Below are 15915 nucleotides of genomic sequence, written 5' to 3'. Positions count from 1 at the left end.
GCAATTAACTTTTTTTATAATCATGCCCAAATGCATTTTATTTTCTTTTGCTGGATTGATAGTTGCTATTTCTTCTGATGAGTTAAGGACAAAATAGATTCTTTAATTGATATAATGATTAAATGATTTTGCGCTACAAAAGTTAGTCAAGAATTGTAAATGTTAACGTAATTACAGAAATTGTGAGAAGGTGAACATGAAATTTGGAATATTGACTTTTGTCATTTGTTTGCTATATGCTCGGTATTGAGCTTCATAAATTAAGGATTAGTAGATAAAAAAGTGAAATATAAATGAAAAAAAAATCATATTTCCACAGAAAAAAATTATTTATATTCTACTAGCAGGGGTACCCAGCATTGCCCAGGTGTGGCGGGGAGTAAATAAAAACAATAATAAAATGGAAAATAAGGAATAAGTGAACGAAAAAAAAAATGACATAAATAATTGTTTAAATATTAAAACTTTAAAAAAAAAAAAAAAAAAAAAAAAGGATGTCCGTGCGAACGTGAAACCTGAAGACAACGATGCTGTCACCGTACCACTACTCTATGATCGCATGAGTGAAGTAACGTCTTATTTATATCAATTCAAGAAAGAACGTCTTTTGCGCATGCGTGTTTGATTGAATTATCATGAAGGAACAATTTTTTGCTACCCTCCCTCATCGCAAACGTTAATTTCTATAGGAAATAATTGACCTTTTTCTCATTTTCACATATTCGACCAAGACATCGCCCTTTCAGACAGTACCGGTTTCGACCTGATCCGATGCCACTGAGAAGTTTTCAGGAGACCTACATACATACATTTAAAGACCGGTGAGATTTATATAATAGACTAGCCTGGAGGCCCGGGTGTTTGGAGGTGTGTTGAGCCAAAAAAAAAAAATGATAGTAGGCAGGCAGGCTCGAACCCATACCACGAAGGAAGAAAAGAACGTGAAAAAAAGTGACGTCTTTGCTGTTGTGCCCATTGCCAAACTGGAAGTGATAAATGTTTAAATTAAGGCTAGTCAATCAAAAAGAGGGGGATGACTTTCAATAATTTCGGCGAAAAAGCGACCCCCCCCCCTCCCTGTAGAAAAGTGCCCAGTTGAGGGTAAAGACATTGTTTTAGCCAATTTTTCGATATTTGTCGTCCGAAGGGTCGAGTTTCAAAACGATACCGATCTCATGAAAATCCGTCGCCTCTGTCGAAAGTTTTAGGCAGACATACATAAATTTCATTTTAAAAAGACAGGCGAGATTTCTATCATAGATGTCCCTAATAATTCAATTAATAGATACCGCTATGCATCTCTATAAACTGTATGTCATGCTGAATTTTGAAGTAGCATTTTTATTGCTAAACGTACAGATTTAATGAGTGTTTGTAACCTAATTTATAAAATTGTCTGTCTTGGAGGTGCATTTTTTTTTTTTTTTTTTTAATGCATCTCCAAGACAAATAAGGTCAGTTAAATAATTACATTTTTGTGGACTGTTATATATATATATATATATATATATATATATATATATATATATATATAGACTGTGGTAAACATGGTCTGAGGTTCGATCCCTGGAGGCAGTTAAGCTACGCTGATGAGAGGTAAAAAACCTCGAAACACGCGTGTACGTAGATTACTGTTTTAAAAATAATAAAATAAATAAAAATGTTAAATACATCCAAATTAAAAAGGGCGACTTTCTAAGTAAATAAATAAAAAAAAAAAAAAAAAAAAAAAAATGAGCTCCGAGGCGGCGCCAATATTAACCGTAGTTATCGCTTGAAAAATAACAACAATAACAAAATCTATATATATATATATATATATATATAAAGCCAGTAAAAATGGCTGCTAAGGAGTCAAAATTAAAAAAAAGTTGGAACTTAGGCGTAATTTGGCTTAAAGTGCTCTTATATATAAAGTGCAAATATACACTTATACATTAAAGTGGGATCATTTTTAACTTGTCTGTCTGACAATAGTTCAAACGGTAACAACTAAGGCTGGAGAGCTATATGTTTTGGTTTCAACGTTGCCCTGCTTATTTTAAAATAAAGATTTCTATTACACTTGAATTCATCAGTAGAGTAAGGGAAGCAGGGATCTAGGAGGGAATTCTAAAGTGTAGCAGTCCACGGGAAAAAGTTATCGGAGTCGAAGGCTTTACAGCATTTGCAGATCTTTAGTGTAGGGGTGGAATTTTGCTACTTCTCAGGGGTTTGTCGTCGAGGGGATACTAGTTTTTTTAGTTTGTCAAAGCATGTACCATTGAATTTGTAAAACAGGCACAAGGATGCCACGTTTCGGTGATGGGACAGAGGTTAGAGTTTAGTTGATAGTTCAGGACCTAAACCTTGTCAGGAGTGAGAGACTAGTGGCAGATGCACTAGCCCATATATATATGGCGACAATACTCCATGCATGCGTGAACTGTGGAGATCTTTTAGCGTAGTAATTATCTAATGTATTTGATCTAATTCCTGTTGTCTGAATGGGGTTTGAGAAATACTTTCAGGCAGTGTAATCATTAGCCATGGCAATCAGTGGTTGAGAAGGTTTTCTTGTAATTATTACAGGAAATAAGCTTAGTCTTGGCAACATTGAATGTTACCAACCAGTTATGGCCCCATTCCACTACAGACTGATAGTCTTCCTCTAGAGTTTTAGTAATTTCCTTAGATAGTGTTTGTTATTTTTACCCTCAATCAGTATGATAATACGTTCTTTGTCAGCTCTGCAAGAACTATATCAAGAGAAACTGTTGGTCGTCATAGAAATGGCACGTAAGAACACAAATGTTGCAAGAGAAATTATGATGCATGACTGATTTATCCTCGTGATGAAGAAGCCTCTAACACTTTTAGACAATATGTGAAAGCATGTTTAATTTTTTTTTTTTTCATTTACTTATTATTTTCAGTTTTCATATTTAAATCTAATTTTTCATTTACTTATTATTTTCAGTTTTCATATTTAAATCTAATTTTTCATGTACTTATTATTTTCAGTTTTCATATTTAAATCTAATTTTTCATTTATCAACTATTGAGGTTTTTTGAACAAACTATTTGTATAACAATATAAATACCTTTTAATTACACTCTTATATTGTTGTACAAATATAAAAAAAAAAAAAAAAATAGTGCATACTGTTCGAATGTTCAACACAATTTTTTAAAAATAAAAGAAAATGAAACAAAAATAAAAATCCTCACTTCAAGTGTGTGCATTTCTGTGGAGATGCTTTTTCTATAATTAAAATTATAACATTTTATTTCATAATAAAGTAATAACTACTTGTTTGAATCTTAACACTAATTACATGAGTTTCTTGGGTTCAATTTTAATTTCCCGCAGGCAATGCTGGGGCACAAGTCTGATCTTTGTGTTAATCTATAACACAAAGGGAGGTAATTCAGTATATCTCCGCTGATTTGAAATCTTATATATAAAAAAAAATGAGGATGGTTTTGATTTAACGTAAATTAGCAATAAACGAATTTTGGAATGAAATTCTGATAGTTCATTGTTTGAAGGAATATATATATATATATATATATATATACACACACACAGAGGGTGTCCCAATGAAATGTATACACTCTTTAAATTATCTCAACTTGCTATGCGGATACGCTATGGCACGTTCCCAAAAAATGTTTAGGAATAAAAAATGGCACTTCCAGCAAGATGGAGCACGTTCCTACTATCATGACGTAAGAGCATACCTTGCTAGTCACCTGCAAAACAGATAGTTAGGATGAAGAGGAAGTGTCAAGTACTGTCCATGCTCACCGGATTTGACTTCCCTACCCCCATGAATTTTTTTTTTTTTTTTTTTTTTTTTTAGGGTGGTGGGCATGTTAAATGCAGAGACTCTGCATTTAACATGCTTATCACAAAACGAGTTACAATGAATCAGTTGAAAGCAACCATTGAAAGATGTGTCAACATAGCAATTGGACTAATTAGAAACGTTTTCGATTCAATCAGTGAACATTGTCAGCTGTTCATGGACCACAATGGCCAACAATTTGAACACTTTCAATAATTAGCTTGTTTCTATATTTGTTCGCCGTATTTTGATGTCTGAAACTTTTCTTGTAATAAATGTTGATTTTTATGGTCATTTAAAGAGTGTATACATTTTATTGGGACACTGTATGTATATATATTAATGGCCTAGCAAGGCCACAGGAGAGGCAATCGAAGCAGTGAAACTGAAGCTGGTCTGCAGGACACACACACACACACACATATAGTGAATAAAGGACAAAAGTTATATTCCAAAATTCATTATGTCGATCATCTTATAATTTATTCCTTTAATCCAGTTGACTTATATAATTCTTGACAGTATGTTTCATGGCGAAAAATCAATCATTTAATTATATCAATCAGTGAATCTATTATGCCCAATCAATCTGTCAAAAGGAAATAAAGTACGATTTGACATGATTAAAATCTGAAACTTGGAAGAGAAGCTGCAACTACCTTTAGTGTTTCTATTACGCCATTTTGAATTTATATATATATAGGCAAATTTGGGCATATTTTATTGGTTCAAAAATAGTTTTTATTTTTTTTTTTATATATACTAATTGTTATAAAATTTAACCATAGAATATTATAATCTTCAAAAAACCTGCAAATTTTCATTTAGTTTCGTCTCCTAGAACCAAAGATATGAGCATTTCAATATTCAATTTGGCTACTAGTATAAATTTATCCATATAGATATACCACATTTTTTGGCAACTTTAAAAAGGTTCAAATCTCTGTGACTATTGATCAGAATTTAACAAATGAAGACTTGTTGGAAAGCTAATGACCTGAATTGTGTAGTGGGCTATGTGACATTTGCCTTTAAGGGGATCATCCAGAACCTATTTTTAGCACTGTTTTACAGCCATAGAATGTTATAAAGCTGTTCTCATAGTTTTGCATATGAGTTACAAAATATCTGCTATATCCCAAAAACCTCTGGCCTTGATGGAGGGGAGACTAAAACTTGCTGCTATGATTTCAAAGAATCTGAAATAACAGCAAGGGGAGATTTGATTCCCAATATTTCTCGTATGTTATCTCCCCTCTTTAGTTTTCATACATAAAGTAAATTTCAGTGTATAAAGATTGTTTGATACTAGAGATATTTATAATCGTACCCTATTTCCAAAAGAGGGGAGATATAAGATGAGAAATATTTGGAATCAAGTCTCCCCTTGCTGTTATTTCAGATCATTTGAAACCACAGCAGCAAGTTTTAGTCTCCCTCTATCAAGGCCAGAGGTTTTGGGGAATATATACTTTAAAAACTGAAAATAATGGCAGCATGAACAAATATTTGAGAACATGAAATAGTGCGGAAAAATGAAAATGATGCTTGAAAGAAAAAAATGTCAAGAAACGTGGATCAAAAACCATTTCCTTTGTTTTGTTGAACTCCTATTAGCTGCAGCTGATTTAAAATGAGCTTGCCTCCTACTTGTAAATGAGTTCTTTTTCACTTTTTAAAAAATGGTTTCCAGGGATCATGATTGATTAAACTTAACTTTAATGTAATTGACCAAGTTCTTTCTGATTCTCTCTCCTCTGATTTTGAACATGTGGTGCAATGGGTAAAGAGGTGGTTGGTTAATTTTAATGCATCTAAAACCAAGCTTCTATCTTTCTATCGTCAACGTTCTGATCCCCATCTGGCATCAATTGAAATGAATGGCTCTCGTCTTAGAGAGGCTCCATGTTTTTTCACAAGCTTCTGACTTGTAGTTCTGATCTGAAATGGAACATGTACATAAAATCCGTTGTCAAGGTTGTTGGGATCATCCTATCGCTCCAGTAGACAGCTCACTGTCTATGCAATTACCTACCTCTATAAAAGCCAACTACGCCCAAGGATGAAGTTCTATTGCCACATCTAGGCAGGAGCTGCTAGAAGAAACTTATCCGGCTTTGACAGAGTTCAAAATAGACCTTCGACAAGGTATGGCATAAAGGTCTACTTCACAAGATTTCCAGCTACGGTATAACTGGAAATGTTTTCTCAATCATTAAATCATTTCTCTCCGATAAGCTCATAAGAGTAGTGGTAGATGGACAAAAATCGGAGACCTGCAATATAAATGCTGGAGTCCCTCTCTTTCTGATCTACATCAATGACCTCCCTAAACGCATACTTAAATCATTCGTTGACATCTATGCTGATGACACGACCATCTACGGCAACACATCAAAGGCTGTAAATGACAAAGTTCTCTCTGATTCTCTCTCCTCTGATCTCGAGCGCGTGGTTCAGTGGGGGAAGATGTGGCTGGTTACCTTTAATGCATCCAAAACCAAACTCCTATCCTTACATCATCAACGCTCTGATCCCCATCTGGCATCAATTGTGATGGATGGCTCTCGTCTGGGTGAGGCCCTGTGTTTTGACAAGCTTCTGGGTTTGACCTTTACTCCTGATCTGAAATGGAACACGTACATCAAGTCTGTTGTCAAGGTTGCTGGAAAGATGGTGGGATCCTTCTACCGCTCCAGAAGATATCTCACTACTGATGCAATTCTCTATCTATATAAAAGCCAAGTACGTCCAAGGATGGAATACTGTTGCCATATCTGGTCAGGAGCTGCTAAAAACAGCCTATCCTGCCTTGACAGAGTACAAAATAGACTTCGTGGCTTAGTGGGGGATGCCCTTTTCTCTACCCTGCAATCTCTCTCCCATAGAAGAGACGTTGCGAACCTGTCCTTGTTTTATCATTATTTCCATGGCAGGTGCTTGTCTGAACTCCAATCTCTGGTCCCCCCTCGCACATCTTTCACAAAAAACACCCGTCTAGCTGAATCCACTGTGAAAAATTTCCCCCACTCTATATCTGTGCCTAAATCAAAACGCGGATTCCATGAACAAAGCTTCTTTCTTAGAACTGCACGCCTGTGGAACTCTGTTCCGTCTGCCTGCTTCCCACCTGACTACAACTTGGATGTGTTCAAGTCCAACGTTAACAAATTCCTAATGAACCGCCCCCTTAAGTAAACACTTCATCAAATCTCCACACTAACGTAATGTACTTGCAATAACCCTTATCCCTGAGTGGCTTCCAGGCCTTGATAAGTGGTGATCACTGTAAAAAAAAAAAAAAAAAAAAAAAAAGACTTTGTAGACTAGTGAGGGATGCTTGTTTTCTGCAACCTTTTTTCCCCCAAGAGACATTGTGAGCCTCTCTCTGCTCTCTCATTATTTTTATGGCAAGTGCTAATCTGAGCTCTGTGAAACTTTCACAAAAAACACTCGTCTATCGAAAACACTATCAATAATTTCACACACTCTTTTAACCCAAGCTTAGATTCCATGAACAAAGCTTCTTTCTTAGAACCGCACACCTGTGGGACTCTCTTCCATTTCTCTGCTTTCCAGCTGACTGCAATATGATTGTCTTCAAGTCCAATGTAAACAAGTTCTTGAGTTGTCCTCTTAAGTAATCCAATTTACCAAATTTCCACTACTATTTCTATGATATTGTCTCATTGACTACCGTATGCTCATTAACCCTTATCCTCGAGTGGCCTCCAAGCCTTGATAAGTGGTGTCTCCTTTGTAAAAAAAAAAAAAAAAAATTACAATCAATTTTTAACGTTCTAAATTGATCCCTCACTTTCGAATACAGTCGGTGTCATAACGTTCATAAGGTGTCACGTAACCAGTGTTAATTCCTCTAGAGTAAAATGATGATTCATAAAAATTGTTACCAAAGGCAAGATAAATTACTTGGATAAGTTATTTTTTAACAAAAAATATGAAATACTGAAATAATTCAAAGTTTTATAGAAAACGAAGCAAAAATAAGTATTACATAAAAAGTAAAAATTGTTTTGTTTACTCACGTGAATCTTGGAATGCGAATATCCAATGTAAAAAAAAAAAAATTCACTGTTTAAAAAAAAAAAAAATTTTTTTAAAGCTTGCTTATTTGTTTCAATTTATTTGCTTGAAAAATATAACCTCAAAATTGCGATGGGATTTATTACAAAACTAATCCATCCTATTGAATCAAAAAACAAAAAAAAATTCACTGTTTTAAAAAAAAAAGAAAAAAAGACTCTCTTTATGATGCATGTAAACAATTGAAATGAATGGCTCTCGTAAAAAAAATAATAGTACAACGATTGTTTGAATAAAAACAATTCAAATGCTTTTTTCTTTTTTTTTTTTTTCTTTTTTTTTTTTTCAGTCGGTTGGCGGAGATCGACCTTACCTTCATCCGGATCGACTTAAATCTGAACATGAACGATACAGAGAGGAATGCATAAAAATGTTCCGGTCAACACGCAAGATGGGTGGACCGGAATTTAGCAAACTTTACGAAGAGAAACTTTTGAAAGAAATTGACGAAGCCTTTGAGAATTTCTGCAAGCATAACGAAAGCAAGAACATTTTCAATACGGCGCGGACGCCTTTTGTGCTTGTGATTCTCGTCATAGCGTGCTATGTTGGTGCTGGCATTTTTGCCTTAGTGGGTCTCAACCCAGTCGCTTCTCTTTTCACGTTAGTTATGTGGTTTGCTCTCTGCCTCATCATCGTTGCCGGCTATGTACATTACACAGGAGAATACGTTAACATTGGACAGATGATAGACGAAATTGCAGAAAAAATCTGGGAAAATGTAAGTAAACACAAATACTTTTTTGAACCTCCTCACGTCTCTCTTCTTTTATCAACTTTTATACTTAGTTCTTCGTGTCGTATATTTAATTGTATATTTAGTCCTACATACAGCACATGGTATTCCCAAATTGGTCACCCATCTCAAACTGACCAGGCTCAATGTTAACTAACTGTTGATGTGACCAGAACGGGTGCGTCAACATGATTAAACTGTACATATTTTATATTAATCACTATCACTACTGGACTGAGTTAGTATTTAGAAGAAACTGGTGGGGAAATAGATACCCGGTGTTTCCCCGGTCGTAAAATATGGTGACATATGATTTATTAAAAAAAAAAAAAAAAGTAGCGCGTATTGGACACAAACTTGCGAAAGTTAAGTTTGTAAGCAAACACTCCATCAACCGGACGAAGACAGTCACAGATGTTATGTTGCAAATTTAGCTTTCTAAGATTAAACACCAAATTGACCATTCGTGTATATGCAATTAACAAACGTCGAAACCAACATTTTTACCTGACCTCCCCCCCTTCAAACAAAACGGTCTGGCATGAAATAATTGACTATTTTTTTTTTTTTTTTTAATTTGTTAATATTATGTATTTGAGATATAGCTCTTTCTAACGGTACCTGATTCATGCCAGTCTGATATGGATGACAAAAGTTTTTAGCAGAAATACTAACACGCTAACGGATAAACACGTAGAAGACAGATTTATATAAGACTAGTATGGGTACCATCAGCCAGAAGTGGAACGGAAAACAAAATTTTGTAAGAAAAAAGGAAAAACTGCAGTGTGCTGGATGTAAACTTGCATAACTTAAGTTCGTAAGCGAATACGTTATCGATCAGACCACAATGACACAGCTGTTATATGTCCGAGAGAGCTCTCTTTCTAACAGTACCACGTTCGTGTCACTTCGATGCGGATTAGAAAAGTTTTTAATGGATATATAGTTTCCCTTTATATAACATTAGCGGGGGTCTCTGGCATTGCTTGGGTGTGGAGAGGTTTTACGGTAAGAATATTGATCAATAGAACCCTAAAGACAAATATTTCAAAACGCTGTAAAAAAAAAAAAAAAAAAAAAAAAATGAAAATAGCGATTACCTGAGGAGAGTAGTAATCAGGTAGGCAGACTCTAACCTGTAATGCTAAGAGGAAAAGGAAGTGAAAAAAGCCAATGGTTTAGTTGCTGCACCCACTATGGCATACGACGTTGCTGCCGTTTAAAATAAGCTTAGTCATTGCAAGACGTATAATGACTTTGCAAAAACGTTGATGAAAAAAAACTAACCCCTCCTTGTAAAAAAAAAAAAAAAAAAAAAAAAAAAAAAAAAAATGGTTCAGTTGACGGCCAAAGAATTGTTTTTGGCTAATTTTTGGATATGTCGTACGTGAGACTAACCTTTCAAACGATACCAATTTTGTCAGTGTTTGTTGCGTGTGTTGAAAGTTTTTGCAGACATACCCACTTCACACATACTTTCCCTTTTATATAATAAATGGTAAATACTTATTTTTACCATCTGTGACTATAAAATATTTGTAGGGTGCTTTGGTTTGTGACTTTATTTTATTTAAAAACTATAGAAAATGTGACCTATTTGCTCTATTTTCTTGCTTCCTCGTGAAGGTAATTAGACACAAGGTTTTTAATTTTGTCAAACTCTTGAAAAAGGAACAGTCTGAATTAGGATGAACCTTTTTAAATATTGTTTCGATTGAAAACGAACTGAGTCATAAGATAAAATATTTTTTAAATCCTTAACTGTTTTTTATAGTAAACGACTGATGATCTCAACAATAATATTGGAATTTTTGGAAGCAAATGATGAAGAGACTTTATTTTTATTGCATTTTCACTCTAAACAAGACACAGTGCCACTTTGATGTAGAGGGCTACTATCTAGGACATAATTTGCAGGGGTACTATGTAGGGAGTTGAGCAGCAAGATGTCTGTTTACATGACACTTTAACTTCTGCATGTCAGTAAAGTCAGGGAAGCAGGAACCCAGAATGGAATTCCAAAGTCTAGCAGTTCTTTACATCTCCGAATTTCTACTGTGTAGGTGTGGGATCTTGAGCTTATTGGATTTGTCAGAAGTATTTACATCGAGGAGGGATAAGGGCTTGTAGTTCGAAGCACCGACCATTAAAATGTTAGTAAAACAGGCAGAGGGATGCAACAGTGGTTGAAGGCTAGTTGATAGTGCGGGATCTATTGCAAGTAAATGAGTTTTCAAAGACTTCAGACTAAAACATTTTATTTTACGCAGAATTTTAAACGTTGAAAAACTTCAAGGAGTATCATATGTTTACGAAATTTGTGATGTTTTGAGAAATGAAGTCTTAGATAAAATGAATTTTTGTAATAGAATGATTGCACGTCACAACGTACAACAGAGGGAAAAAATTCTTGAAAATAAAACAATTTTCTAAAAATAATTTTCATTGTTTCATCTGGCAATCATTTAAGTCAGGGTTGTACACGCATTTTTTACATGATCAAGTCAAAATAATTTACCACCTACTAAAAATGCAAAGCAGATTATTTATAAATATATTGTAAATTATTTTTATGTTTACAGTATATGCATTTGTATGTTGCGGTACTGCATCGACCCATATTGTACAGTAAAACTCTACGTTTTTGTCATTACTTTACTCTGATGACTTGCAATAGAGAAATGCACTGTCCGGACTGCAGCTGCTTACAGCCAGTCTCAAGTAGACTTATAGATGCTCGTCAGCCATGGTCGAACGATATTCAGACTTAATGATCTTCATGTGGGGAAAGGCTGACATGCATAAGTGAAACCAAATAATGCAATCGAGAGAACATTTACTGATGTTGGTGTCCGTCGGGAATAAGTTCCATAATTGCCCATAAGCTCTCCATCAGCTGAATGTTGGTTTATAATGCCAGAATCTCATCTCTCACTCCAGAAGAGTTCAGGTTGCAATTTTCGATGCGAGAGAAATAACCTCCGCATCATCTTCACCTGCTCTTCTTGAAAACGGTGGCATATGAACGAAGCGATCGTCTCGAGTAAAGTCTTTAAAGCATTTGTCATACTCTGACAGACATTTGTCGATTTGTTTTATCGAGCGTGCATTCAAGCTGTGCACATTCATTTAATTCGTAAAGAGTAAATTTGTTTTATCGAGCGTGCATTCAAGCTGTGCACCTTCATTTAATTCGTAAAGAGTAAATTTGTTTTATCGAGCGTGCATTCAAGCTGTGCACATTCATTTAATTCGTAAAGAGTAAATGCACAAGTGATTGTAGTTTACAAGAGGAAAAAGTCTGTGCACGTTTAGGGAGCTATGTACAAAGAAACTATAAAGGGGAGAAAACCCTGATGGTCCGACCAGCATCTGTCCAAAGCCACCTTAAAGCCCTATAGTGTGGGCTGGTTTACGACTTCATCGGGTAGCTGGTTCCATGACTGCTTTTGTGTCTTCAACTCTGCAGTGAGGTTCTGAAAGTTTGCCAGCACCGTTTTTTTTTTTTTGTTTTCTTTCTTAGTACCATGCGATCTACCTACAATTCCCTTGCAATTTACCAATCGATCGCAATTGACGTAATGGGCACCCCTGAGTTACATTAATAATTTTCATTTTTTTTTTTTTTTTTTTTAATTCAAACTGAATCATGTCTGCAAATGTTGATTGGTTTCAGTTTTTTGTTTTTGTTTTCTCCTTTCAGATTATCGAACAAGTTTTGATCCTTTTGGCAGCTTATGGTGCACGACGGGCAATCCAAACCGGCAAAAAAACCAACTGATCACCTGCAGCCAACTACTTTCTTACTGTACTTTTTGCCAGGTGTCTATCTCTCTGCATCAGAAAAGAAACTTTTTTTTTTTTTCTAAATTTTCTCTCTGCCCCTCCCTCTTCTACTCCTGTGCACGGACCTCGAGTTTAAATGACCTTTTGCTCCCATCCATTTCTGACCCCACAAAAACTAATTGCGAATAAAAACAAATGATTTTAAAGGAAATAGTCTTACAAGACTGAATATGTAAAATAAAACTTAGTTTTTTTTTTGTTTCTGGTGTAATTATAAATTTGTTCTTTTTACTGCAAAATGTTTGAGATTAAAAAAAAATATATATATATGGGGTATTATGACGGGAGAGGAGTTTCCAAGGTTCTATGCTAAAACTTTTGGTAAACATTACAATTAGAGGTGGATTAAGACTAAAAATTTGGAACTTAGAATTACACATTAAAAAAGCAAAAAACTAGAAAAATCATTATGATGTGTGTACTTGTCACTGAAATGAAACTGTTATATTCCAAAAATCACATAAATTGAGTAATTTTTAATTATTAAAGGAAATCAAATTATGATTTTTAATTATTTTTGACAGCCATTGTTCTCTTATTGAGAAATAGTTCCAACTTATTAGTCGAATTGAGTTATCTACGCTTGAATATTTATGTATCCTAAAAAATATACCGTCTACCACCTGTCTTATCCAGCTAATCATAAAATTTGATTTTCTTAAAAAAAAAAAAAAAAAAAAAAAAAAACAACCTGAATGGTCAATTTACATGGTTTTTAGAATATGACAGCTTCGTTCTATGACGAGTACATGCATCATAAAGATTTTTTTTTTAACTAAGTGTAATTCTAAATAACAAAAAATTGTGTATAGACTATAAAGATTTTATTTCTTCAGATTATGGCATGCTGAACACTTTGGAGTTAAAATTGTAGTATTACAGAATTTGAAGAAAACCATTTTAAAGGAGTAGTATTATCGACATATTTCCTATTTGAAACTGTCTGCCTATTTTTAATGTGGCGTCCTAATTTAAATTTTTTTGTTTTTACTATGAATATGTGATACTAAATTTTTAACTCCAAAACATTCAGCATGTCATAATCTTAAAACAGTCATCTATGTACAATTTTATATCGCCTTTTCGAAAAATTTTAATCTGCTTCTGATCTTAACGTTTGCCAATTTCTGTATGTGCATGCATGTGTGCCTATGATATTTAACAATGGCTTGAAACATCGTCTCATGGGAAATAGACTTTATTCAATTCAATGTTCATACGTTCAGATTTGTGAAAGCAAAAAAAAAAAAAAAACATATGGAAACGTACATGAAAATAAAATAAAATTGATATTTTTTCTGATTTTGCAGATCTGAAAATCGTATAAATTATGTTGAATCGTCTTAAAGTGAATAAATTTTCATACAGCCATGAAACTTCCTCCTTTGGAGGAAGCTGGTTCAACTCACCTAGGGTTAATGCCGTTTTGGTTGGTCGGAATAACAGAATTTTCTAGTCCTTATTTATATCCTGCTATCAAATAGCATTTTCTTTATATATATATATATATATATATATATATATATATATATATTACTTAGAATAGTATTTAAATATATAAACAAATAAGTGCTTTTTAGTTAGCTCAGTAGTACAATACTAGAGCTATAAATATAATTCACCGCTTTACAAAGAATAGGCAATCATTTTAATTGTTCATTTCCAGATATTGGGTTTTATTAGTGACACCTGCGTACACTTGTTTGGTAGAATTCGAAATAAGAACTATTATGTATCAGCTACAGGCTGAAACAATTGTATGCAGGTGTTTCTAATGAAACCTTATGTCTACAATGAACAATTGAGTGTCGCTTCTCTGTGAATCAGTAAATTAGAAGAAATATGTAAAAACCTGATTAACCTTGTTCTTGTTAAAATGTCTTCCCCCCCCCTCCCTTAATAATTCCAGTTTTCTGTTTTTCCTTTTCTTTTCCTTTTCTTCTGTTGATGGTGAGGATATTTTTGAAACTGTAAATACGAATAAATTCTTATTTCTGGGTAAACTGTTTGCATCAAACTTTATTTCCCCTCAGAAACAAATGAAAAAAAATAAAAATAAAAAAAAATATTAAAAAAATCAACAAAAGTTTTTTTTTGTTTTTTACTACCCCTCCCCCTTCCATCCCGCTCCCTTTGACCTCTTCCCCCCCCCCCATCCACAAAACATTGAACTTTAATCATTCCTCCTAAGTTCCTATTGTTTTCTGAAATTTAACTATTTGCATACGTATGTATTTGTAGTGTGTTCGATTACAGCACTATAGATGGTGTGTGCACGTTTCAAATTTGCATCAAACTTATGCTGTATCAAAGATTTTTAAGCACTTGACATAGCAGCTGTGCTATATACACATGCCCAAACTTGCAGAGTCGGCACTGTTTCATTTCACCGCGCTCTGGTCAGGCTGAGAGGAAAGAGTTCATTGTTTGGAAAAATAAAGTTAATGAATTTGGTCACCATATTTGTTAACTTAAATTTTTTTGTGTTCACAGTAATTATATATCATGGACTCTCCCGTCGATTTCGACATATGAGATTCTTGCCACTTCGTTTATCTAAACTTGTGTTGCAGGTGGCATTTCAGTCCAGCCAATGATCTACAAAAAATTCTACAAATTCTGCAAGAATGTGAATTGTTGGAGTATATGGCTGGGACGGCAGACAATACTTTATTTCATTTTCTAGTTTGACCAACTTTGATAATGTTTGATGCTGCATTTTTCATCATGCCATTGAAGCATGTAAACCTCTATTCATTACGATCAATTAGTCTTTGAGGGCAGTGGGGTCTATTTCAGCAGCTAAGAGATTGCTTTTTAGTTTATTGCACTCAAGTAATGGTTGGCCTAACTGCATATGCAATACATGGCCAGTCCAGCGCAGCTGTGATTTCATAAGGAAGGATTCAATACCATCAATGTCACACATGGTAAAAAGGTCAGCATTTGCAGTCCTGTCGCTTAAACTAACTCCACAAATTTCTCAAAGACCTTTGTGAAAAACATACAACTGTTGAACTTGTCTTCTGTACAGTGTCTAAGTGTGTAATTATATATATATAATCACACACAAAGATTCTTTTGTATGGTTCCTGTATTTCCCTTCTGTATAATTTCCAAATATTTTGTTTTGTTTCACTCTGAGTTCTTTTGCTCAAAAATCTCTCCAATCGATAAAGTCTTTTATTTTCATTTCAACAGTATGAACATTAATATAAACTTTTCCCCGTACCCATCATTCCCTTCGCATTGAGTCTCTTTGAGAATCTAAAACCTGAAATGAAAGTTTGGCTTGTGGGGCTCAAAAGATGCAAGCTTAGTTAAAAAGCTGAGAAATGATTTTCATTCTTTCCGTTTTGATGGTTCTTTACTCTTGACTTTTATCGCGTAGTTTCC

The 15915-nt window shown here is 34.3% G+C and overlaps 1 protein-coding gene across 5 annotated transcripts in view; it reads left to right on the top strand.

Moving 5' to 3' along the window:
• The window catches only part of LOC145279649 (atlastin-2-like), a 234906-nt gene extending 221697 nt beyond the window's left edge, over positions 1-13209 (top strand). For all 5 annotated transcript variants that reach the window (XM_080130901.1, XM_080130892.1, XM_080130883.1 and 2 more), the window contains 2 exons: positions 8224-8655; positions 12377-13209. In XM_080130901.1, the coding sequence (XP_079987027.1) occupies positions 8224-8655; positions 12377-12454 (510 nt within the window). In that variant the 3' untranslated portion in view covers positions 12455-13209. The remainder of the gene's footprint in view (positions 1-8223; positions 8656-12376) is intronic.
• The last annotated feature ends 2706 nt before the right edge of the window (positions 13210-15915 follow it).

This window comes from Euprymna scolopes, chromosome 1 (assembly GCF_053919585.1).
Source record: "Euprymna scolopes isolate OS-2025 chromosome 1, ASM5391958v1, whole genome shotgun sequence".
Taxonomy (NCBI): Eukaryota; Metazoa; Mollusca; class Cephalopoda; order Sepiida; family Sepiolidae; genus Euprymna; species Euprymna scolopes.
Note: the sequence above shows the minus strand (reverse complement) of the source record. Positions and strands in the feature narration are given on the sequence as shown.